Genomic DNA, 25,076 nt, shown 5'->3' on the forward strand with positions numbered 1-25,076 from the left:
GCTTAGTGTTAAAGATGGATTTGTAATTCCAAGACTAATATTATTGTTGTTCCTATTATTCAGAGATTAAGAGCAGAAAGAGATTCTTTAAAAGAAAGTATTGAAGAGCTCCGATGTATACAAGCACAGGAAGGTCAGCTCACCACTACAGGTAAGAGACAAAAAAGGAAATTAAATATATCTTTTCTAAAGTACACAGATGTCTTCTGGAGAATACTGGATATGTCTTTATTTAGCAGATAGTAAACCTATAGCCTATATATATATATAAACATATATATATGTATGTATATGTATGTTTATATATATGTATATATAAACCTATATGTAACAATTTCGTCATGCCTACATAATTATTCATATGCTGCAATTCATTTCCATGTGTTACGTTGTATTGTTTTAATTTTTATGTAAACCAATCAGTAAACTATCCAACATAAAATCAGTTCTCTAAAATGGGTGAAAATAGGATCATTGATTTTTCTCCACATTGTTTTGTGCTTGCCTTTCCTTCTTGCTAGAGGCCTGACATTTCTATTATTTCCCAATTACTCAAGAACATTACTGTAAATCTATCAACTTGTAGAAAAAAAGTTTATTCCTGGTCTTTTAAAAGAAAGTTACTATTTTTCCTGGTATACTTTATATCTCTTTCTTTTCCTGACACAGCACTGATGCCCCTGGGAAGCCATGAGCCTTCAGACAGTCTAGCAGTGGAAATTGTTACTCCTGAAATCAAGTAAGTTAACTCATATTTTTATTCTGCTTAAGCCTTAGAATGTGCAAATAAATGACTGTTCCTATCTGGTTTTCAGTGTTCGAAAAATTCTAAGATTAGCGTTTGTTCTCCTTCCCTTTGGATTTTCATACAATAGCACCCATTATGCTTATAGACAAGATTCACTTGATCTCTCTCAAGTTTGTCTTGTTTCAAAAGGAGAAACAAAGGAACCCTTCATATTCAAGTTGGGTTTCTCCTCCTGCAAAGAATTCATACAATTGCAACTTATGTACTTTAACAGACAAAAATGTTTGTAACAATGGAATATATTGTTATTGTATTGTTATTGGGATAAAGGCCTGGAGGGAAGAAGGGCTCAAGAAAGCTGGTTAATATTCAAGGATCACCTCCTCCAAGCACAGGAGTGATGCATCCCAACAGAGGAAGTCAGGCAAAAATGCTAGGAGGCCTGCATGGACGAACAAGGAGCTCTAGGACAAACTCAAACACAAAAAGGAAGCCTACAGAGGGTGGAAGCAAGGACAGGTAGCCTGGGAGGAGTAGAGAGAAATTGTCTGAGCATCCAGGGACCAGGTTAGAAAAGCTAAAGCCTTGATAGAATTAAATCTGGCCAGGGAAGTCAATTGCAACAAGAAAAGCTTCTACAGGTATATTGGCAATAAAAGGAAGACTAGGGAAAACATGGGCTGTCTCTGGAAGGAAACAGGAGACCTGATTACCCAGGAAATGGAGAAGGCTGAGGTACTCAACAACTTTTTTTGCCTCGATCTTCACCAGGAAGTGCTTCAGCCACACTGCCCAAGTCGCCGAAGGCAAAGGCAAGGACTGGGAGAATGAAGAGGGGGCCTACAGGAAAGCTGGAGAGGGACTTTTTACAAGGGCATGTAGTGATAGGACAAGGGGTAATGGCTTTAAACTAAAAGAGTGTAGATGTAGATTAGATATTATGAAGAAATTCTTTACTGTGAGAGTGGTGAGATACTGGAACAAGTTGCCCAGAGAAGTTGTTGATGCCCCATCCCTGGAAGTGTTCAAGTCCAGGTTGGATGTGGTTTTGAGCAACCTGGTCTAATGGAAGGTGTCCCTGCCCATGGCAAGGGGGTTGGAACTAGATGATCTTTAAGGTCTCTTCCAACCCAAACCATTCTATGTTTCCATGTATGGGGAAAAAATATTAAAATTGTCAAAATGAAGAATAGATTTTAAAATGCATTTGCATTATGGCATTAGAACAGCCATGCACTATTAGAAGAAAGAGAAGGGACAGGACTGAAAATCACTATGGTTTAAAATGTTTGTGTTTAGCCTTGCCAGAGTGCCTGGTATCACTGTAACTTGAAGTCATTAAGGGCCACTCACATCTCAGAAGTCTGCAAGATCTTTAGGAACTCATGTTTTCCTCTGCAAAAGTTGGTAAAACTATTTCAATATTTGGAAAGTTGCATATGGGTTTGGGAAACTTTATAGAGTAGTTAAAGGATATCTTGCTAGGTAAGTAATAACAGAAACAAGTTGTTTCTCTTCCAGCCATGTTGCTGTGCATTGCTATAAGAGTAGTTCCTTTCAGTTTTGTTCTCTAGCAGCAGAGAAGGAGAGTAATGCTTTGAGGCAGTATTACAAAAGTAGGGGGTTATTGCATGAACATTCAAATGATTTGTATAGGAGAGAACAGGATCCTAAATGCTGTAAATACCTGGGCACAGCCATGTAGACTTCACTGCCTCTTTACCTTCAGCAGCTCCAGAAGCTTGGTTTCAGGCTAACATACATCTGTGCTGGCTGTCTGGACATGCTAAACTTGGCCTCCTTGCTTACTTCAGAAAGATGGACAGTAGTAGTGGTTGAGCTGGGAAGATTGCTTTGTCCTGATCTACAGAGATGGGCTGCTGCCACTGATTCCAATGAAGCATGAAGGTTGCAGGGGGCCTCTTTTGCTGATGGGAAGGGGCTCCCACTCACAGGAATAGCAACTACTGCTCTTCTATCTTCTCCATGACAACAGAGTTTGAATCTCTCCACTGTAAGCTAGCAAAAAGAGTATCTGGCCATTCAGAAAAGATTTTCTGTTCAACCATCTTTTCTCATCCCATAGAGAAAAATTGCAGACTGGGTGAAAGTGTTTCTTTCACAAAGTAGATTCAGTCTGTGGGCTGTTGGTTGGACTCATTCTAAATAAACAAGTTAAGCAACTATTGTGGGTTGACCTTGGGTGGCAGCTAAGCACCCACACAACCCCAAAGGGACAGGGGAGAGTATAGGAAGAGCAAAAGCAAGAAAACTCATGGGTTAAGATAAAGACAGTTTAATAGGTGGAAAGAGGGAAAAGAAACCCAAGTGATGCAAAGGCAGTCACTCACCATCTCCCATAGGTAGACCAATGCCCAACCAGTCTCCGAACACAAAAAAATCCCTCCCCCTTCTTCCTCTACCCCAGTTTTTATTGCTGATCATGACATTATATGGTATGGAATATCCCTTTGTCTAATTCTGGTCAACTGTCCCAGCTGTGTCCTCTCCCAAACTCTTGCCCATGCCTAGCTTACTCACTGGGCTGGAGAAGAGTGGGGAAAAAACCAAAAACCTTGATTCTGTGCAAGTACTGTCCAGCAATAGCCAAAATATTAGTGTGTTATCAACACTGTTTTAGCCACAAATCCAAAACACAGCACCATATGGGCTTGTATGAAGAAAGTTAACTCCATCCCGGCCAGACTCAATACAGTGACATTCATGGAGGCTGCAGGGGGGAAGGCCAAGAGGAGGGAAGTGACTTGCCCAGGTTCATGCAGTAGTTTATTGATAGCTAAGTTTACAACCTGTATCCTTTGATACCCTGACACCCAGCTCTGCTTACTATCTGTCTGACCTTGTTCTCAGATCTAATCTGGGCCCTTAGGCAATGTTCCTCTTCTGTGTTTTGTACAATTGCAGTTTTTTTTAATCAAGTTTGAATTTGGAGATCAAGAGTGAATTGTAGATTCATCTATTTCTAAAACTGGTAAAGATCTTTGTTATCTTTATACATCCTGTGGTAAACTGTTCTATTCTTTATAGAAAATGGCAAGCTGCTTCTAGTAGATTTTATTTGTTTAGGGAGAAACTTATTCGCCTTCAGCATGAGAACAAGATGTTAAAGCTGAACCAAGAAGATTGTGACAATGAAAAGATCACCTTGTTGCAGAGCTTGCTTGATGGTACAAATTTACGGAAGAATGAATTGGAGACAGAGAACAGGTAAGGAAGTATTGTCCTTTGTTCCAGTGACTTTCCTAACAATGCCGTACACTTCTGTCTTAGCAGACTGTTGACAAGGCCATGTTCCTTATGTAAAAAAATGTGGTTAGCCCTATCAAAAAGTATCTCAACCAGCCTGTGAGTCTACTTAGTCATTCAATGCTGTTCCAGTGTCTGGAGCCTGCAGTGTGAGCTAAAGAATTCTGTAATAGACTGCAATTGGAATGATGCAAAAGCTCACAAAATGAACCATGTATTATTTCAGCTTCTCCTTCTGTAAAGCAAGTATAACAAAAAGAATCCCCTATCTTCCCTACTGATCATCCATTCCCTGTACATTTTCCATCTTCCCTTCCGTTTCCTATTTTGTTCTTTAAAAGTATGTTCACAGATGTTAGAGCTTCTGTCAAGATGATCTAGTTTTTGTAAAACTGAGTATTTTATGAAAATTAGGGTGATAAAAAAAATGTCCATTATTTTATGTACTGAATTTTCTCTTACTGTAGTATGCAGTAGGTTTTAGCTGTCTTGCTTCATCCACAGAATACTGTGATCAGTGAGGACAAAGTCAGCAGAAAGAATCTTAGACCAGTCACAGCCAGTTCCAGCTGGCTCTGCAGAAGACCCACCACAGGCCAAAGCTGAGCCAATCAGAAAAGTTGGTGGTACCTCTGTGAAAACATATTTAAGAAAGGGCAAAAACACTGGACAGACAAACAGAGAAAAAAGAGTGAGAAACAGCAGTGTGAACACCAAGGTCAGAGAAGAAGGAGGTGCTGCAGGCATTGGAGCAGATTCCCCTGCAGCCCATGGAGGACTTCATTCTGGAGCAGTTGGATATTTCCTGAGAGAATTGCAGTTCGTGAGAACCCATGCTGGAGCAGATTTTTCCTGAAGGACTGCAGCCTGTGGAAGGACTCACGCTGGAGCAGGGAAAAAGCATCAGGAGGAGGAAGGAGCAGCAGAGAGGAACTGTTATGGACTGACTGCAACCTTGCGTTCCCCATGCCTCCTGTGCCACAGGCCCTTTGGGGAATATCCACCTGCTCTGGCATGGGGTCCTCCCTGGGCTGCAGTGTGGATATCTGCTCTGGCATGGTCCTCTCCACAGGCTGCAGGGAATATCTGGAACACTGTGGTCCTTTTGACTAGCTGCAGGGGAATATCTGCTCCGACACCTGGAGCACCTTCTCTCCCTCCTTCTTCTCTGACCTTGGTGCCTGCAGGATTGTTTCTCACACTTTTTTCCTCACTCCTCACTCCAAGGCAGTGTTTTGCTCTTTCTTAAATATGCTTTTTCAGAGGTACCACCACCTTCTCTGATTGTCTCAGCTTTGACCAGTGGTGGGTCCATTTCAGAGCCAGCTGTAATGGCTGTGTCCAGCACAGGACAGCTCCTGGCTTCTTCCCACAGATGCCACCCCTGCAGCCCCCCTCCCCCCACTACCAAAACCTTGTCACATAAACCAAATGCAATTTTGAATAAAGAAATAGTGTTGTATCTCTTTCATAGATGTCCTGATAATGCTTCACACTAAACATCTTGAATTTCATCATGTTGTAATTCATTGTTTCTGAAAAATAAAGTTTTATCTATTTCCTAGGCTGGTAAATCAGAGACTGCTAGAAGTACAGTCCCAGGTTGAAGAACTACAGAAGTCTTTGCAGGAGCAAGATGCAAAAGCTGAAGATGTAAGTAGAAATGTATGTAAAACTTGTGTTCAAGTAATTGCTATTATCCTACCTTTCAGCTTTACATAATATCTCTTGCTCTTGTTACATCATGAAGAAATAATGCAGATATGGATTTCTGGTAGCTTTCCATATGTGCTGTTATGGCCTTACTTTTAAACTGTATTTTTCTCAATGAGAAATTTAAAATGAAATGTTTTTCTAGAATAAATAAAAACTGTCTTTGTAGAAAAGGAATTAAATATTTTTTCCCCTTCAATGTGCCCATTCCAGTGGTAAACTCAGCTTTATTTAAAAAAATGTTATTAGAGACATTTTTAGGAAATTAAGGATACATTTATTTTCCATTTCTTAGCAAAATATCCCAAGGTATTTCTGTTTAACTGTTCTTCATAGTAGTAAATACCTTTCTTGCCAATGGAAACCCAGTAATTGCTGATATAAATGTGTATCTCTAAGGCAAGATGTCATGCAAGCCAAAACTAAAAGTCAAATGAGCAGTCCTTTGACACAGTGCAATATTTTCTATTTCTGTATACCTAGATACTATACATTTTAATATTTAAAATAAAGACATTGTCACAGGGTTAGTGTGGGAACACAAATTATAATCTTCCACTGAAAATTTTATTTGCCACCTCCCTTATTTGAGAGTAGAAGCTATAGAACTGTCCTGAAAGCAGTGATTTCTTATTTAGAAAAATATTATTAAGAATTAACTTATAATTAATTTTAAAATGGGTCTAGACTATTATGTCATTCCATTATATTCTTTGCTGTCTTGGTTACAGGTCAAAACCAAATTTTTCAGGGTGATTAAAATCTGAATATACTCTTTGCATGTTTTGTGGTAAACAGACTCAACAGAATCTTTGATTTTTGGCATCCTTAACAGGGGCACTGTTTAATAGTGTCCAGTTGAATGGAATCCTTATTACTAACACTATCACTATCATTTTTATGTAGGAAGTCTCAAAAAGCCCAACCCAATTGATATTGTTTCTGTTATGCATGTATGAAAGGCTGAGAAATCTTAGGGTTTCCTCAGCAGTGCAACAATCTAAGTAATTCTCAGCTAAGTCTTCACCTTTCTCATGCTCTCATAAACATTTCTGCCTTGTTAGCTCAGTGAGATCAGAGCACTGATACTTTGGTATTGGCATGAAGAATAACACAACTTTACTGACATGCTGTTAGTCTCTTGGAAAAAGGATCTTTGTTGCTCTCAGCTCCACTCTGGCAAGAAGAGTTGTGGGAGCTGAAGGCAAATCATGGTCCCACTGAAAATCAAGAGGAAAACCTCTGTTCACTTCATTGGAGTCAGGATTTCATCCTGTCTTGTCAAGGAATGCATTTAAATATACTTGAAATTCAAGCTTAGTGAATACAGACAGGAGTTTTTAGCAGTTCCATTTGACAAGTTTGATTATAATATTGCTAAATTTAACATTCTCCTGAAAACTTCTGATGATATTTCTTAAAATGCACCTAGCCTATTATATTTACATACCAGAAAATGAAACTTCACTTTTACAGTTTAGGAACCCAGAGAAAGCATTTATGATAAGACAGGTCATTTTTTTTTTCTTGTGAGTTTTGTTATTTTCAGTAGTTGACATATAAAGCTTTGTTTTGTGATTTACTTTTTGAGCAATGTGTTTATGAAAGATATTCTCAGATGTAGCGAGTATTGTAAATAATCTCAGTCTAATCAAATATACCTTTATTTATTGTAATTTTAAATCTAGCCCTTTTTTGAGGCTTTGGTTTAGACAGTGATTTAAGATATGTCTACAGTGCACTTAAAGGACTGACTACAGCCCATGTAGGTATAATCTGAGCTGGTTTGGGTTCTGTTATCAGCAAAACCATGCCAGCACAGGTTTACACATGGAACTGTACAGCCTGATGTGGGTACCAGGCAGAGCTTGAAGCTCATGATGCACCAGCTGCATTCCTAGCTTCAGTATAAATTTGACCACGAGCAGTGATATATAGGCACTACCTCCATGGACCTATCTTGTTGGGTTCTGAATATTTGCCTACATGTACTCTTAAACGAGCAGAAAAGAAAATGTAGAATCGTAGAATGGTTTGTGTTAGAAGGGACCTTAAAGATCACCTAGTTCCAACCCCCCCCGCCATGGGCTGGGACACCTGCCACTAGACCAGGTTGCTCAAATCAGAAAATACTTTAAGTTGGAAGGTACCTTTAAGGGTCTGGATGTTTGCTCCATCTTTCTACTCAAAGCAGCCAACCTGCTAAATCTGTTAGGGGAATTCAGGCCAGATTCATCAGCCCAAGAGAGACGAGGCTGCCACAGCTCCATGTCTCCAGGTCCAACCAATATATTCCCAGTAAGCATACGCACACAGAGCACACTTATATACCACATATATGCATATATACATGGCTGGCCATACAGATCACAGACAGACACACAGAGCGCTCACATGAACAGAGACAGCACCAACAGCTTCATCCTGCTCCCCTCTCTGGCTGAGCAGGATAGAGGTCCACTAGTGCAAATATATGTATATATGTATAATGTGGATGCCTTCAGCAACAGGGCTCAGACACTCAATCTGCCCAGTAGCTGACCACTGGATCCCAGTCTCCCCAGTTGCTGGCACCCAGACATAAGAGCCCTTGAGGACTCCTCACCATAATACATGTATCTCTACATGTTTATCACAGCCCAACATACTGTCTGCTGCTTTGCTACTGTTGTAGTTTAACCTGGGTAGGCAGTGAGGCACCACACAGCTGCTCACTCGCTCCCCCAACAGTGGGATGGGGGAAAAAATTGGAAGGGTAAAAGTGAGAAAAACTCATGGGTTGAGATAAAGACAGTTTAGTAGAAATAAAGACAGTTTAATAGGTAAAGCAAAAGCTACACGTATAAACAAAGCAAAATAAGGAGTTCGTTCTCTACTTCCCATTGACAGCCATTTCGAGGAAATCAGGGCTTCGTCGTTCCTTGGAAAGACAGACACCATCACTCTGAACATCCCCTCTTTCCTTCATTCTTCTCCCAGCTTTTATTGCTAAGCATGATGTCATATGGTATGGAATATCCCTTTGATCAGTTGAGGTCAGCTGTCCCAGCTGTGTCCCCTCCCAATTTCTTGTGCACCCCCAGCCTACTCACTGACAGGGCAGTGTGAGAAGCAGAAAAGGCCTTGACTCTGTAAGCACTGCTCAGCAACAACCAAAACACCCCTGTATTATCAACACTGTTTCCAGCGCAAATCCAAAACATAGCCTCATACAAGCTACTATGAAGAAAATTAACTCTATCCCAGCCAAAACCAGTACAGCTACTAATGTGACTTCAATGTTAAAATTACTTTTCATGACAGCAACTGCATTCCTTTGAAACTGTGGTTTGAGTATGATGTTTGCATATGTATGAAAGTGGAAAAGCCTTCATATACTTGAACACAGTATGGATATTTTTACTGGCTTTCCCAAACTCTCCAGAAAATATGACAGGATTAAACTGTTAATGAGAACAGAGAAGTAAGAAAAATGTACATGTCTGGAAAAAATGCATGGATTTAAGCTTTTCTGTTCATGAGTTACTGAATAGTTTCTTCTGTTGGTTGCTGTTTTTGCTTTATGCTAATATGTCATCTTTGTTTCCTGGCATGGGTTTCTGCTCAAGGCTATTGTGAGTATGGCTTTCTGTTTACTTAATACTACTTTTACTTTATAGGCATTTATGGTTTTGATTTTAAAAGATGCTTGATGTATATAAAGCAAGTTTATGATTAAACTAAAATTTATTTTGAAGCGCATCACCACCATCCCCCCTGACAAGAGCTTATTCAAATGTGACTTAGCCAAAAATCAGAACACCATAAGATGTATTATATTTACATATTTTTAGGCAAAGAAAAATATGAAAACAAAGAAAAGCAGAGCAATTGAGGATAAAATTTCTGCTGTCCTCTGGTCAGTAGCATTCTACTCCATCTAATTTTTGCGGGGACAGAATTTTACCTCGAGTCTTTATGTGAAATTGCTTTGATGCATTGGAAAGCTCTTCAAGCAAATTTTCCACTATCTAATTTTAAATTAATTTAATTGAGTCTAATTTAAATTAGTCTAATCTACAAAAGTACTGAATCACAAAGCAATGAAAACAACTGAAATACAATTTTGTCATTAATGGATCTCTCATATATTGATCCAATTCCAAGAAAATATTTGTGAAGTTATAAGGCATTCTGATTTTGGGGAAGTCCACAGCTATCAAGGAAAGAACAACTACAGAAAACTGCTATACAATTATGACTTAAAAATGGGTGAAATTAAATGTCTGTGTTCTGGTTATAATTGTTAAATTATATATTTTAATATAACTGAAATCATACTAAGCACCATAACATATTAAAGTAACTGACACCTTCGACTTTCTATTTTAGTCCCTGCTTCTGCAAAAGAAACTTGAAGAGCATCTGTAAGTAATAAAGCTTTCCATATTTTGCTTGCCACATGAAATTATTTGCTTTCCATATGCTTAGCAGATGCTTAGCCACTAACAGTAGTGGGCAGGCAGTAGTGCATTTGGAAGATATATAAGAAGAGAAATGCATATAGCTCAGGAATACATAGAGAATCTGTTATTGAAGCATTATTTCTGGTGATTAGAAAATTATATTTAAAATAGTGTAAAGCTTAAGTTAAGAGGAATAATTAATTTTGCTCTGAGGAAAACATTTCAATATAAACAATATTTATATTTTTATATTTTAGTATACATTATGGAATAAAAAATAACATTTTAGTGAGTGTGATCTTTCTGTTATACTATTTCTGCACTGTTCTTAATTTTACACTTTTTTTAAACTGGAAGTTTTACTTAAAGAATTGTTTGCTTGTTAACTGGCTTACTAGAAAGTATAGTCTCTCTGTAACTTTGGGAGGGGGTAAGCCATTCTTCCCAAATCTTATCACAACTATTGATATTATACACTTCAAGCATGCTTTCTACAATTTATTGTAAATTCTAAAGTAAGTATATAATTCTGGGCTGAGAATAGAGCTGTTTGATTTTATAATTCTGCATATATGGTAATGCTTTTTAGTATATTTTATAAACATTCTCATAGACATTAACACATATGTCCTCGTGCCTCACAGCCAAGTCAACTATACTCCCAAAATATACCATACTACTCCCAAAATATACCATACTCCAAGGGTTTGGGTTTTTTTTTTTATCATTTAATGTTCATCCAAGAGGATAAGAGTATTGGAAAAATAATATATGTTTTTATGGCTTGTAACAGTGAGAAGCTCCATGAAGCTAACAATGAGCTACAGAAGAAACGAGCTATTATTGAGGATTTGGAACGAAGATGTAATAAAAATTGTGAGTTTTCTGATATGCACTCCATTTCTTTTAACTGTAAAATGTTTTGCATGCAGGGAATGATCTTTAATTAATATTTAATTTAATATCTATGAAAGCTGTAAGAAAACCAAAATATGTTTCAAGTGGTAGTGGTATGTGGTGTTAATTACTCTGAAAGCTATAATGACCAAAAACATGCTACTAATTCTTGAGATGTAGGAGATCACATTTTAGAGCCCACCATGGCAAAGAATGATAGAATCATAGGATCATTTAGGTTGGGAAAAAACCTTTAAGATCATCAAGTCCAACCATTAACCTAACACTGCCAAGTCTACCACTAAACCACGTCCCTAAGCGCCATGTCTACACGTCTTTTAAATGCCTCCATGGATAGTGACTCAACCACTTCCCTGGGCAGCCTGTTCCAATGCTTGACAACCCTTTCAGTGAAGAAATTTTTCCTAATATCCGATTTAAACCTCCCCTGGCACAACCTGAGGCCATTTCCTCTTGTCCTATCACTTGTTACCTGGGAAAAGAGACCGACACCCACCTGCCTACAACCTCCTTGCAGGTAGTTGTAGAGAGTGATAAGGTCCCCCTTGAGCCTCCCTGAGCCTCCTTTTCTCCAGGCCTAACAACCCCAGTTCCCTCAGCCGCTCCTCATAAGACTTGTTCTCTAGACTCTTCACCAGCTTCGTTGCTCTTCTTTGGATGCACTCCAGCACCTCAATATCTATCTTGTAGTGAGGGGCCCAAAACGGAACACAGTATTCAAGGTGCTGCCTCACCAATACAGAGTACAAAGGGACAATTATTCCCTAGTCCTGCTGGCCACACTGTTTCTGATCCAAGCCAGGATGCTGTTGGCCGCCTTGGCCACCTGGGCACACTGCTGGCTCATATACAGATGGCTGTCGACCAACACCCTCAGGTCCTTTTCTGCTTGGCAGCTTTCCAGCTACCTAATGATTGCATAATCATTAGGTAAATTTTAGATCCAAGAAATTTTCATTAGTTTCCAGTTAAAACCACAGAACAATATTATGTTACAAAATTCCACATTTTAGAAAATGATAACTGGAGATGAAATGCAGAGGCTGAGTAGTTAATGAGTATGTAATACTTCCATACTTAACAGGCCTCAGTTGTGGGGGCAAGGCAGAAAGGGGCCTGGTTTTCTGAGTCCCTAACTTCTAAAATTTAGAGCATAATCAGACTTTTCTGTTTGGCTTACTTGAATTGTAAGTTTTTTGTGGAAAACCTTGGGCTGAGCTTCTATCTTGATATGACAAAAACAGTTATAGTAGTTATACTTCTTCCTTTCTTTCCATGAGTAGGGTAAATGGTGTGTGGGTTGTTTCTTTGGATTCTTTTAACTGGATTGAATTATAGCCAAGAAGTTTGTGCCAGAATTATACAAAATTTTGAAAAACAGATTCTATAGCCTTGATGAATACCTGCAATTGGTTCTGTAACAGATCAGTGGAAGAAATCTTACCCAGTCATCATCTTGGTGTTTTCCTTATGCATAGAGAGAAAACTGTAAATAAACATAAATAAAAACTGAAAAATGAGGTTACAAAACAAATAGATTGTCTTGTCAAACATTTATCATTGTCTGAGAACCAGACACCAATGTTATATACTATTTGATCAACAATGACAAATTTGATCTTTCTCTGACATGCAAGTAGTATGTATAGCTTGCACAAGTAGTAGTGGCTTGGCACATTCTTAAATCAACACAGGAAATTGTCTGTACAGTGAAACTGTCCTGTTGGTCTGCATCACTTCTTGAGAATGATGTGAAGATGTTGTGATTTAACCCTAGCTTGTAATTAAGTACCATGCAGCCACTCGCTCACTCCCCTCTCCCAGAGGGATGAGGAGGAGAGTTGTAAAGGAATGTAAAATTCAAGGGTTGAGATAAGAACAATTTAATAATTGAAATAGAATGAAAATGAAAGAACAATAATAACAATGATGACAATAGCAGTTATAATGAAAAGGGGAAGGGAAAGAATAAAATCCAGAGGGCAAGGAAGAAAGAAACACGTGGTGCACAATGCAACTGCTCACCACCCACCAACCAATGCCCAGCCAGTCCCCGAGCAACAACCTGCCTGCCCTAGGCAACCTCCAGGTATATATACCAAGCATGATGGCCCATGGTATGAAATACCTCTTTGGCTAATTCGGGTCAGCTGACCTGGCTGCATCCCCTCCCAATTCCTTGCGCCCCTCCAGACTTTTCACTAGCAAGGCCTGGGGAACTGAAAAGTCACACATCAAAGCTAAAACACAGCACTGAACTAGCTCCTAAGAAGATAATTAACTCCATCCCAGCTGAAACAAGGACAGAAGAAAACATAATTGGAGTGTTTTCATGTCACAATTTGAAGAATTTTGTTCATTACTACCTTTGGGCAGATACGAGCAACAACCTTGCTTCTCACTGCGCTGTTAAACTTCTGTTCATTTGAACTACAATATACCATTTTTCATATGTGTTTCTGAGGTTTTGAATTAAATTTATTGTGTCCACTGCATCAATAAGAATTTTTAATTCCTTATGTAAGCTTTTCTTAACTGAATTAAAGTCCTGCTGTGGGTTTAATGTCTGTTTAAATGCATGTAAATAAATTTAATGTAATTATTTTATTCTCTAATCCTGACATAAAGCACTCAAAATTGAAGAATTACAAGAAGCTTTGCGAAAAAAAGATGAAGAAATGAAACAAATGGAAGAACGATACAAAAAGTATTTGGAAAAGGCCAAAAGTGTAAGTGTCTGGGTTCCAAGTTAACAATCCTTCCCCAACAGGCTGTACCACATTTTCACTCTGTAGGAATAAAACTAAATTAATTAACTATACTCATGACTACTATCTAACCAAAACCCTTTGTACTACTTCTGTACATGTATGTACCCCACTGATACAGATTTATATTAGAGTTACCCAGACAAAGCTTCTTAAGAGTCATAAATGCCAGTGGATAACACAGAGATGGTGTTAATCACTTCCTGAAATTATGATAACCTATTTCTTGGTGGGAGTTCTTACAGGCTCATCAGTGAATTATGCAGTTTGGCTGAAGTCATGTCCATGCTAGGACTCATATGTTTTTACAAAGTTTTTCAGCTGTTTACTAGGACAAACTTTAAAACCTCAGCCTTTACTGGAATAGTTCTTGAGTATTTGTTAGCATTCAAATGCTGTCTCTGATGGGCACCACATAAGAATGTAGTTAGTTTTTCCCCTCATCTTACTTAGTGGCAGAAACTTCATCACACATGCACTACCATGGATTTTTCTTGGCTGTAGCGGAACTTTCTAAAATTTGCATTACTGATACTCCAGATCCCTGAATCTTTCCAGCCTCTTTCCAGATAGAAGTAGTCCTTGAGTCCACAGTGAAGAGTGAGTTGAGGGGTAACAGATAGGTGATCTTTAGCTATAAAGAGAAAAAGGCTTCAAGGAAAGGTTTCACATGCTCTGGCCCCATGGCGGTACAGAATTGGGGGTAGGAACTGCTTCCTTGTGTTCAAGATATTGAACCTCTGAGGTCTTGCTTTCTCCTATCAACACTTGTTTGACAGTCCTGTTAGAGTACATTTCAGATAATGTGTGACACTTCCATGGCTGTTGTTTAGAGATAGTCTCCATCATCCTGGTTAACAATTTAGATCCTCTGTTTTATTAGGGGAGAGATGTATTTGTATTATATGTCAGCTTTTTAAAATTAAGCATTCTTTTGTTTGACATTTTAAAATGGCATTTTACTTTATTATATTGACGTGGTTTAAGTCACTTCTATGTCTCTTAATTTGCCCTATGCAGTTATAATGCCTTGATGCCTTTTCCAACACTGAATTAAAACCAAAATGGTTTTCCTCTCACAGGTTATCCGCACCTTAGATCCTAAACAAAACCAGGGTGCAGCTCCTGAGATTCAGGCACTGAAAAATCAGTTGCAGGAACGTGACAGAATGTTCCATTCGTTAGAGGTAATAATCTCCACGTTTCCCAGTAGATCTTTTGTGTTTCCTCATTTTTGGGTATAGACTGTGCTTCTCTAATATCTACTTTTCTCTGCAGTTAAACAATTTTAAATAAATGGGATTTTGTTTTTTTTAGAAAGAATATGAAAAAACAAAGAGTCAAAGAGAAATGGAAGAGAAGTTTATTGTTAGTGCCTGGTATAATATGGTAAGAATCTGCAAACTTAAAAACAATTTAAAAATCTTAGTTGTTTCTGTGGTGTTTATCAAGGTCTTCATTTATTTATAATATTTTTATATGTAAAATATTTTCAAATATATATGCAGATGAAAGCATTCTCTTTTAGTTATCATTATATAACAGTTAACTCCTAGTGGAAACCAATAAACTTGTAAAAGGCTTGACAGAGTTCATACTGAAAAACAACAAAGTAAACCTCAGTTCATAATATAGAACCCAACGTGGTTGTTATTTTCAAGTTTCAAAACCTGAAGCATCACTTTGTGGGTGGAAAGGAAGCCTCAGTTTTCTTTTTTGGAATTTCAGATCTTTAATTAGACAGTTTTCTTTTTTTGTAATTTCAGATATTTAATTAGACTGTCTTCTAATACTCAAATTAATTCTCTTCTTTTCCCCCTCCCCAATCTTCTGTTTGTTTCTATTTCATTAGAGTGACAATGCAGGTAGTTTTGTGCAAACCTGATACATTTCTTAGGGCATTTACCAAGCTATACATTTTTGGTTCTTTCATTCTGTTTACTACATATGAAAATGGGTGAGTGCAGGGTCAAGCCTCACTTATACTACCCAAAGCATAAGGGAATTGTATAGCAATCACAGTGTTAGACATTTTTGCAAGGAATTGTTCATCTTCAGCAAATGTGTTCAAGACTTTACCTTTGATAGAGTGTGGCTGCTTTGAAATTGCTCTCCTGATAGGAGTCCCTGACCTCCCTGTAACATGTTTCTCTTTCATCATAGAGGTTAAATTATTTCACTCTGTCTTCTCTTGGAAGAGTTTCCCTCTTGCTGTTTTATGTTCCTGCTATGTTCATGAGTAGGAGAGTAAAATGGTGTTTAAACAGAGCATTTGATTTTTTTTTGGTATTGAAGGCACTTTCAGGTTACCTGGTGCCCTTGTCCAACTACATAATGTTGGTACCACTGGTAAGCAGAAGACAAGGCTGAGCTGAGAGATACAGTTCAGTAGCCTGACTCTCATATGGATGAATATGATTAGTGATAGCTTCATCTGCTTCTTCTTTTTAGTTAGTCTCTGATTTTATCCACAGCCCACCATAGCTTCTATCATCTCATACTGGTTAGGGTCTCCCAGTCAGTATGCGATTTTCTTCTTTTCCCTGCCATTCAACAGTGGAAATATTTCATAGCTCCAAGCTTCTGCTAAAGACAGATTCTATCAAAACCAGAGAAACACAGAATAGCTAAGGTTGGAAAGGCCTTTGGAGATAATCTGGTCCACCCCCCCTGCTCAAGCAGAGACACCTAGAGATGGTTGCCCAGGGCTACATCCAGATGGCTTTTGCATCTCTGCAAGGATGGAGGTTCCACAACCCCTCTGGGCAACCTGTTGCAGTGTTCAACCACCCTCACAGTAAAGAAGAGTTTTCTTATGTTCAGAGGGAACTTCCTGTGTTTCTGTTTGTGCCCACTGCCTCTTGTCTTCTCACGGGGCACCAATGAAAAAAGCCTGGCTTCATCTTCTTTACACCCTCTCTTTAGGTATTTGTACACATTAATGAGATGATCCCCCCTGAGCCTTCTTTTCTCCAGGCTAAACAGTCCCAGCTCTCTCAGCCTCTCCTTGTATTAAAGATGCTCTAGTCCAGGGGTCCTCAAACTTTTTAAACAGGGGGCTGGTTCACTGTCCCTCAGACACTGTCGAGGGCTGGACTATAGTCTGGAAAAAAATGAATGAATTCCTATGCACACTGCACATCTTTTATTTGTAGTAGTGCACAAAAAACAGGAAAAAGAATGCAATATTTAAAATGAAGAAGAATTGTAATCAACAAAAACAAATAATATTTCAATGTGAACTATGGGCCTGCTTTTGGCTAATGAGGTGGTCAATGTTAGGTTCCATATTTGTCACTGCTAGTCGTAGCAAGTGATGCAAGTGTTCATCAGTTAGTCTGGATCTGACTGGAGATTTCAGATGTTTCATTCGGGAAAAAGTCTGCTCACAGACATAGGTGCTGCCAAAGATGGTTGTAATTTTGAGTGCGTGGTTCCTGAGATTATGATATGTCTCTGAGGGGAGAGATGCATAGAAATTAGCAAGGCTGCTTGATTTGAATGCATCTTTCAGCGAGTCACAGGTCTGTAGTTCGGCCAATTCCATTTGGTAAATCGGATCAACAATTTCAATGTCAACAGAAAATGGGTTCCGGAAAAGCTGTATGTCCTGTTCATGGAGACGAAGCTCTTTAAATCTAATTTGAAACTCCTTTTGCAACATTTCTAGTACATCCATACATGTTTTGTTTGGGAATGCGACTGCTGGTTTTTCTGCAGACAGGTTTTGAGTTGTGGGGAGATGGCAGAAGTTTTCCTCCTTTACTTGGTTAATGAGCAGGTCTAATTTGACTTGAAATGCTTCCACATGTGAATACATATCACAGATGAGCTTCCCCTTTCCTTGAAGTTGGACATTGAAATTGTTGAGTAGCTCTGTTACATCTGTCAGAAACGCAAGGTGCCATTTCCATTCTGCGTCTTTGAGCTCTGGTACTTCTTTGTTTTTAGAAAGCACAAAATCATAAACCTGTGGAAGTAAGTCATAAAATTGTTTCAACTCTCCCTCGACTCAGCCAACGGACTTCTGTGTGGTACAGAATATCTTCATAGGCAACATTTAGCTCAGACAGAAATTCCTGAAACTGTCTGTGGTTTAGTGCATGAGCTCTAATGAAGTTAACACAAGAAACCACAATTTTCATGCCAGAGTCCAGCTTCAGTGATTTACAACACAGGGCTTGTTGGTGGATGATGCGGTGTATGGCTATTGGATGTGAATGGCTGCGTTTGTCCATCTCTTTGTTAATGCGTGCAACCACTCCTTTCATGGACCCCACCATGCTAGGAGCACCACCAGGTGTCACACGGAATAGTTTACCCCAGTCCAGCTCCAAATCATTCATAGTTTGGCAAACTTTCTCATAGATATCCTCTCCTGTAGTTGTTCCTTTGATGCTTTTCAGTGCAGCAAGCTCCTCCGTGACTTTGAAAGAATCATTTGTCCCACGAATGAAAATTAGAAGTCGTGCAGAATCACGAACATCATTGCTTTCGTCGAGTGCCAATGAGAAATAGCAAAGTTTTTTTGAGGAGTTTTGCAACTGCAGATTCAAATTTTCCCCCAATTCTTCAATCCTTCGTGTAATTGTAGGTCCTGAAAGCCTCACTGTACTAAATAAATGCGCCTTCTCTGGACACATCTCTTTGGCCACAGAAAGAAAGCATTCTTTAACAAATTCTCCCTCTGCGAATGCTCTGCCAGTGCGCGCTATGAGCTTGGCAACTTGATAGCTTGCTCGAAGTGATGATATATTGAGCTGCTTTTGCTTCACAGAAGTATTTTGCTGAGTTGTCAATCCATGTTTCAGTCTTAATATTTTATCTTCTCTCACTTGTCCGACCAAAGAATCATATTTATCTTTATGTTGAGGTTGGTAGTGTCGACGCAAATTGTATTCCTTGAACACAGACACTGAATTCTGGCATATCAGACAAACAGCTCTTTCTTTGTACTCCGTGAAAAAATAATCAGAAGTCCACTTTTCTTGGAATACCCCGCACTCGGAGTCAATTTTTCTTTTTTTTGACATGATGGTGCGCGCGCTTCCCACTGGTGCTGGCTTGCTTGTCCTGCCTGGGAGCTGGAGGGAGGGAGGGAGAGACGGGGGAGCCGCCCCCCCTCGCTGATGCCGCCGCCCCCCTCCTCAGCCCGGCCGCGCAGTCCGGACAGGGTGGCCAGAAGGGACTGAAGGGACTTTGCCGCGCCGGGGCTCTGGCGATTCGCCCGAGTTGGCTGGACCTCGCAGTGCAGAGGCTGCCGACTGAGCTTGCCCGGCAGAGGAGATGCCCGCGCATGTCGGCCGCCGCGCATCGCAGAGGAGGAGGAGGACGGGGCGGCGGCGGCGCGGTTTGTAGCCGAGAGGCGCCCCCTGGGGGGGGGGGGGGGGGCAGGTCGAGGACGAGGCGCTAGTTCCAGCCCGGTCCCGGCGGGTGCGTGGGGGCTGCGGAGGCCGGCGCGCGGATGAAATGGCAGGAGATCATCTGCGGCTGCTTGGTTTCCCCCCCCAACCCCCGGCGGGGGGGTGTCTGTAAATACCGGGGGCCGGATTGAGGACCCTGGGGGGCCGTGTCCGGCCCGTGGGCCGTAGTTTGAGGACCCCTGCTCTAGCTCCTTTATCATCTTCATGGCCCCTTTCTGGATGCTCTCCAGCATGTTCATGTCTCTCTTGTACTGGGGAGCCCATAACTGGACACAGGACTCCAGATGTGGACTCACCAGTGCTGAGTAGAGGGGAAGGATCACCTACCTTGACTTGCTGGCAACACTCCTTATGCAACCCAGGATGCTGTTGGCATTCTTTAGCACAAGGATGCATTACTGACTCATGTTCAACTTGATATCTACCAGCACCAAAATATGTTCCCATCACTTCTATTATGTTAGTATTTCCACAGAAGGAGAATATAATTGAGAGCTCTTCTAGCTCAACTTATGGGAGTGAGGGTGGGGTGGGGGTGGGTGGCTTTTCAAAAGGTTTGTCATAGCACCATGTGTTCACGTGTGGAAATTTAGATTCAAGACCTGGCACATTGGGAGTCCTTTTTCTCAAGAATTACTGCAAACTTGCATGATGATTAAAAGTGAACTCCTCAAAAAGGCTCAGGAAGAATGTTTTGACCCCATTCTTGAAAATATAATGCTTGAAATTAAAACCAGATTAGCTTGTGTTTGTGAAGAAGAAAGAATAAATTGTAAATGAGTTGTTCATCATTATTTATTGGTATTCACTGATAAGTTTCTCTTTATAGGGAATGACTCTGCATAAAAAAGCAGCAGAAGACAGACTGATTAGTACAGGCTCAGGACAGTCCTTCCTAGCTAGACAAAGGCAAGCCACAAGCACAAGGAGATCTTACCCTGGTTATGTCCAGCCAGCAACAGCAAGGTAAAGAAGCCTTACCTTTAGGAAGAAAACTGCCCTGTGATCCAGGCCGCTTTTGTTGCACATAACATTTTTGGAAACTCAACCAGTATCCTATCTCTTTGTCCTTTGTAACCACTGTTATTTCTCAATTCAAAAACGGGTTTTATCATGGTTTCTCATTGTTCTAATGTATTTTGTTCATGTTCTTTGGAGTCTCTGTTACTCTCTGCCTTTCTGATTGTGCAAAAGTTTTGGAAAAAATCTAGACAAATGTTGTATAATAATGGAGTCATTAAAAATTCTATGAAGCCTTATCTCATATGAAAAGCCTGATATAGGCTGTATAGCAAACAGATTTGTCACAGTTGATATATTTGTGTCTACATGTATTATTATCCTATAATGTTATTGTGAAATGTATTTGCAGCCATAAAACCTAATATTGGCAATGAGAGTAGCCTAGCCACATCCATTGCTCCCTTTTAGGATGCTTATGAGTTTAAAAAAAGCAGAAAGCAAACAGCCCCCCCAAAACAAAACCCTAAAACAAACAAAAAACCCTAAGCCCAGACACATTTCCTACGTACAGAGGTTGCTCCTATTCTTGATGCTTGACATTTAGTAGGGAAGTGGAATTTTTGTAGGCTTTCCTTTATTCTTCCCTTAAAATGGTTCCTATCTGCTTTTATCAGCTACTGTTATGTTTGCTGACAGGTGAATATTTTCAAATGGTTTGTTCCACTCATGTTGAAGTTTGTGTGTGTGTGTGCATGCATGTGTATGCACATATAAATAAATAAATATAATATAAAGTTTTAAATACTCAAAATGCTTTAATATGACACAGCACCATTCATTTAAAAGAAGGCATTAACAGTACATAATGGATCAATCCATTGAGGTTCAAATGTGTTAATGTTCAAATGAAAGTTAATGTATCCAAATTGTTATCCCCTACTAAAAGGTCTATTTTTAACATATTAATTCAGAGGATGATATCAGTTGCCTTACTAACAGTACTAGCTTCTTGAGGCATGTTTCTTTGTTGCTAACTGTTGAAAATTGACTGTTGTTTATTGTACTAACTTTTAAACATGTAACTGTCCAATAATATCTCGCCGTTGTAGCACCTTTTTGTTGGTCAGTGGAATGGATGTGGGTGCCTATTATTAATTTAGGCCCTGGTCCTACAAAGTTCTATAGCATCCCCTGAGTAATTCTTAGCTCTCCCTATCATTTATTTCAAGTAATTGATGGTGCTGGACACAAAGCACATCTGATCATTGGTTGTAATACATTTGCTCAAGGGAGAATTTCATACGCATGCATTTTGTGGCAATTTCATCTTAACTTTTTATTTAATCTGTTTTGTTCCTAATATGCATAGTCTAGTTTATAAATTTATCTTTTTAACATTATTTTAATACTTTCTCCAGTGAAAGCTTTTACTTTTTATATATCTCTTCAGATAAAACACATGATAGCTTTTACTTTAACCATCTCAAGATATATTTTAATCTACACATACCATGAAAAAGGCAAAGGATCATTTAAAACCAGCATGCTTGAATCAAAGGATAGGTATAGATGAGTGGCATTTATAGAAACTATTTTAAAGCATCAGCTGTTCATATCAAATCCAGGCAAAAAACCTGCGTATGTTTGAAAAACTTTTACTCTATTTTATTTGCATTTTTTTCCAGCAATGTAAACAATGTCTTCTGAAGTCTTATCACTGATGTATATGTCTACCATAATTGCTCTTGTTCAAAGGAGCAAGTATAATTTTTCTGAATGAATTTAACATTCTTGATTGACAACACAGCATTTATATACCATCCAAATGAAAAGAAAACAAGAATATTTAAAGTTATCTTTTTACTTTTATCTGGCTGGGTCTTCTTGTCTGTTACCAAACTGCCAAAATCAATTTGTGAAAGAAAGAGATGCCAAGACTTTAATAGAAGTTTATATCTCCTTGATTTGTCTACTAATACAGTTTGCTATTGCCATTAATTTGATTGTGTCTATCTATTGATGTGTATCTAAAAGAAACTCTATCAGAGCACACAGCTATCAATATTTTAAAATTAAAGAAGTACATATCAGCTCTCAGGTACTTTTATCTGATTGGAGTTAAGCAACTGGGAATCCTTTGCGATTCTGTTGTCACCTGAAGATAACAATCCTTGTTCTGAAAGTTGTCTGGAGCTTTCTATTCAAGTAAGGAACACTAGCAATTTTATATTCATTAGAGTATGAAAGAATTAATGTTGACTTTTTCTGTTGCTGTTTTATGAACATCTTAGCTTGCACATTACCAGTGTTGTCAAGAAAATTCAAGAGGTTTCTGGCAATTTAAATGGTTCCTGTATTTTAACGTGTGCCAATAGCTTTTGCATTTTCTCAGTACTCTTGTATATGATACTGTCCACTTAGCAATTTCCTGGAATATTTTTTATGAGTTTGATTAACTCAATGTTTTCTTTGTAGATAGAGTAATTGGAAAATATTTACTTACCACTTGATTTTCCTTTAGTTAGTCATTCTGAAGAAGAATATCCTGAATGCGTCTTTCAAATTTTTTCCTACAAAGCAAACAATACCTGGATTTCACTCCTCTTATGGAGAATTTTTTCCCCAGAACTCAACTCTTCTCCTTCTTCCTCTTACTCTTCCCTTCCCTTCCCCATGGATTGAGGAGAAAGGTTTTTTGCACTCAGTCAGGTATTTAACTCTGACTTCTAGGGTTTGTGCACATGTCTTAGGTAGCATGCAGACCCTGTATTTAGCAATAATTTTGTATTGACAAACTTTGACACCTCCAAACCAAGCTTAGGTAATTCTGCAAGCTTTTCCCTCACCTGTACTGTGTAATAAAGAGTGGAAAGAGGTTCCTCCATCACCACATACTTATATAACCATGTGTTTTTCTGCAAGTCTTAGGCATTCATACTGCAGGGATGTCACCTGCAGAGAAGTTTTGAGAGAAGAATTCTGACTGAAGTGTGATCTCAGGAAATCAAGAGCTTCAGAAGAAACTTTTTCAGAAACCATTCCTTAGAATGATTGTATTAGCTAAAGCTGGAAATGTGACACACAGGTATTTTTTTCTGATAAAAAGTTAAAATATAACATAAACAAAATGATCAGGTAAGTAAGGAATTTGAGTGGGGATTTGAGACAGGCAGATTGCACACAGCCAAGGTACACTTTCCCTTCTAGACCTGAGCAGTCCAGCTCCCTTCTGGACTAGAAATGATATTGCTTTCCAATTTTATGGCTTTTGTGAGAAGGTAGAAGTGAAATTTTGCTTGTTCTTGTAAGATGGAGGTATGACCTCTTCTTATATTGAGGGACAAATCTCCCTTGAACTCAGAATATCTCCATGGGCTACATTCATGTCAACTTGGGGGGATAGGATGAAGAGAGAGGTGTCAGATTATACATAGGATCCAGCAATATCTGGTTGCCATTCTCAAGGAATTTGAGAGCTTTCTCGCATATTTAATTGTGTTGCCTTGCATCTATGATGTCTTCCCTCTCTGGAAGTCCAGAAAAACAGCAGGAGATTGTGAGTCACCTCTGCACGCAATAAGTAAGAATATGCGATGATTTCCTAAGTTTGGAGGGAAAGGAAGCAGAAGATAAAAGAACCCGTTCCAGGAAGTAATATGTCTACCTGCATCCTGCTTTTTCACTGTAGTTTGAAAAAGAATCATGAGCTCTTGGAATGGCTTTTTTTTTTTTTTAATTAACTTTGAGTTACTGTTGACTATTTGAGGTTTCACCCTATATGAATAAAACTGAAGTTGTTTTATCAGCCATGTCAACCTCAGACTTCCTGCACCTGATACAGTAAATTCTTGGAGATCTTGTATTTGCAGCGTTTGGAGAATTTCTGGACTTCTCTGGTTTTGTCCCTTTTTTTTCCCCACCCTTTACTTTCATAGGTTCACTGAAAAATGAGACACAAAGTTCTTTTAAAAATGTATCAATTGATTAAATTAGTGAATGAATGAATACAGACTGAGAAGATTATTGATCTTAAGCAAGCCTGTAGATGACACAAAACTGGGAGGAGTGGCTGATACACCAGAGGGCCATGCTACCATCTAGAGGGACCTGGACAGGGTGAATAAATGGGCTGACAGGAGCCTCATACAGTTCAACAAGGGGAAGTGCCAAGTCCTGTACCTGTGGAGGAACAACCCCATACACCAATATATGCTGGGAGGCCACCTAGCTGAAAAACAGCTTGGCAGAAAAGGACCTGGGGGTCCTGGTGAGCATTAGCCAGTAACGTGCCCTTGACACAAAGAAGCCAAATGGTATACTGGGCTGCATTAGGGGAGTGTTGTCAGCAGGTCGAGGGAGGTGATCCTTCCCCTCTACTCAGCACTTGTGAGGCCCCACCTGGAGTATTGTGTCTAGTTTGGGGCTCCTTAGTACAAGAAGAGAGACATAGAGCTACTAGAGAGAGTCCAACAAAGAGACACAAAGATGATTAAGGGACTAGAGCATCTCTCCTATGAGGAAAGGCTGAGAAAGCTGGGACTGTTCAGCCTAGAGAAGAGAAGGCTCAGGGGAGGGGGGAGAGATCTCATCAACGTGTGAAAATATAAGAAGAGAGGGTACAAAGAAGACAGAGCCAGGCTCTTTTCAGTGGTGCCCAGTGAGAGGAAAAGAGGCAGTGGGCACAAACAGAAACACAGGAGGTTCCCTCCGAACATAAGAAAACTCTTCTTTACTGTGAGGATGGTTGAACACTGCAACAGGTTGCCCAGAGGGGTTGTGGAATCTCCCTCCTTGGAGCTACTCCAAACCTGTCTGGACATGGTCCTGAGCA

General features: G+C 39.4%; 1 protein-coding gene across 4 annotated transcripts in view; it reads left to right on the forward strand.

The window, feature by feature from the left end:
* LOC121080525 (protein Hook homolog 3-like) overlaps positions 1-24,519 on the forward strand; it is a 159,947-nt gene extending 135,428 nt beyond the window's left edge. For 3 of the 4 annotated variants that reach the window (XM_040578593.1, XM_040578595.1, XM_040578596.1), the window contains 11 exons: positions 64-151; positions 670-739; positions 3,836-3,976; positions 5,581-5,668; positions 9,337-9,342; positions 10,100-10,134; positions 10,967-11,049; positions 13,720-13,820; positions 14,942-15,046; positions 15,177-15,248; positions 20,112-24,519. In XM_040578593.1, the coding sequence (XP_040434527.1) occupies positions 64-151; positions 670-739; positions 3,836-3,976; positions 5,581-5,668; positions 9,337-9,342; positions 10,100-10,134; positions 10,967-11,049; positions 13,720-13,820; positions 14,942-15,046; positions 15,177-15,248; positions 20,112-20,252 (930 nt within the window). In that variant the 3' untranslated portion in view covers positions 20,253-24,519. The remainder of the gene's footprint in view (positions 1-63; positions 152-669; positions 740-3,835; positions 3,977-5,580; positions 5,669-9,336; positions 9,343-10,099; positions 10,135-10,966; positions 11,050-13,719; positions 13,821-14,941; positions 15,047-15,176; positions 15,249-20,111) is intronic. The other variant, XM_040578594.1, reaches the window with a different exon arrangement.
* Positions 24,520-25,076: the final 557 nt, after the last annotated feature.

This window comes from Falco naumanni, chromosome W (assembly GCF_017639655.2).
Source record: "Falco naumanni isolate bFalNau1 chromosome W, bFalNau1.pat, whole genome shotgun sequence".
NCBI classification, from domain to species: Eukaryota; Metazoa; Chordata; class Aves; order Falconiformes; family Falconidae; genus Falco; species Falco naumanni.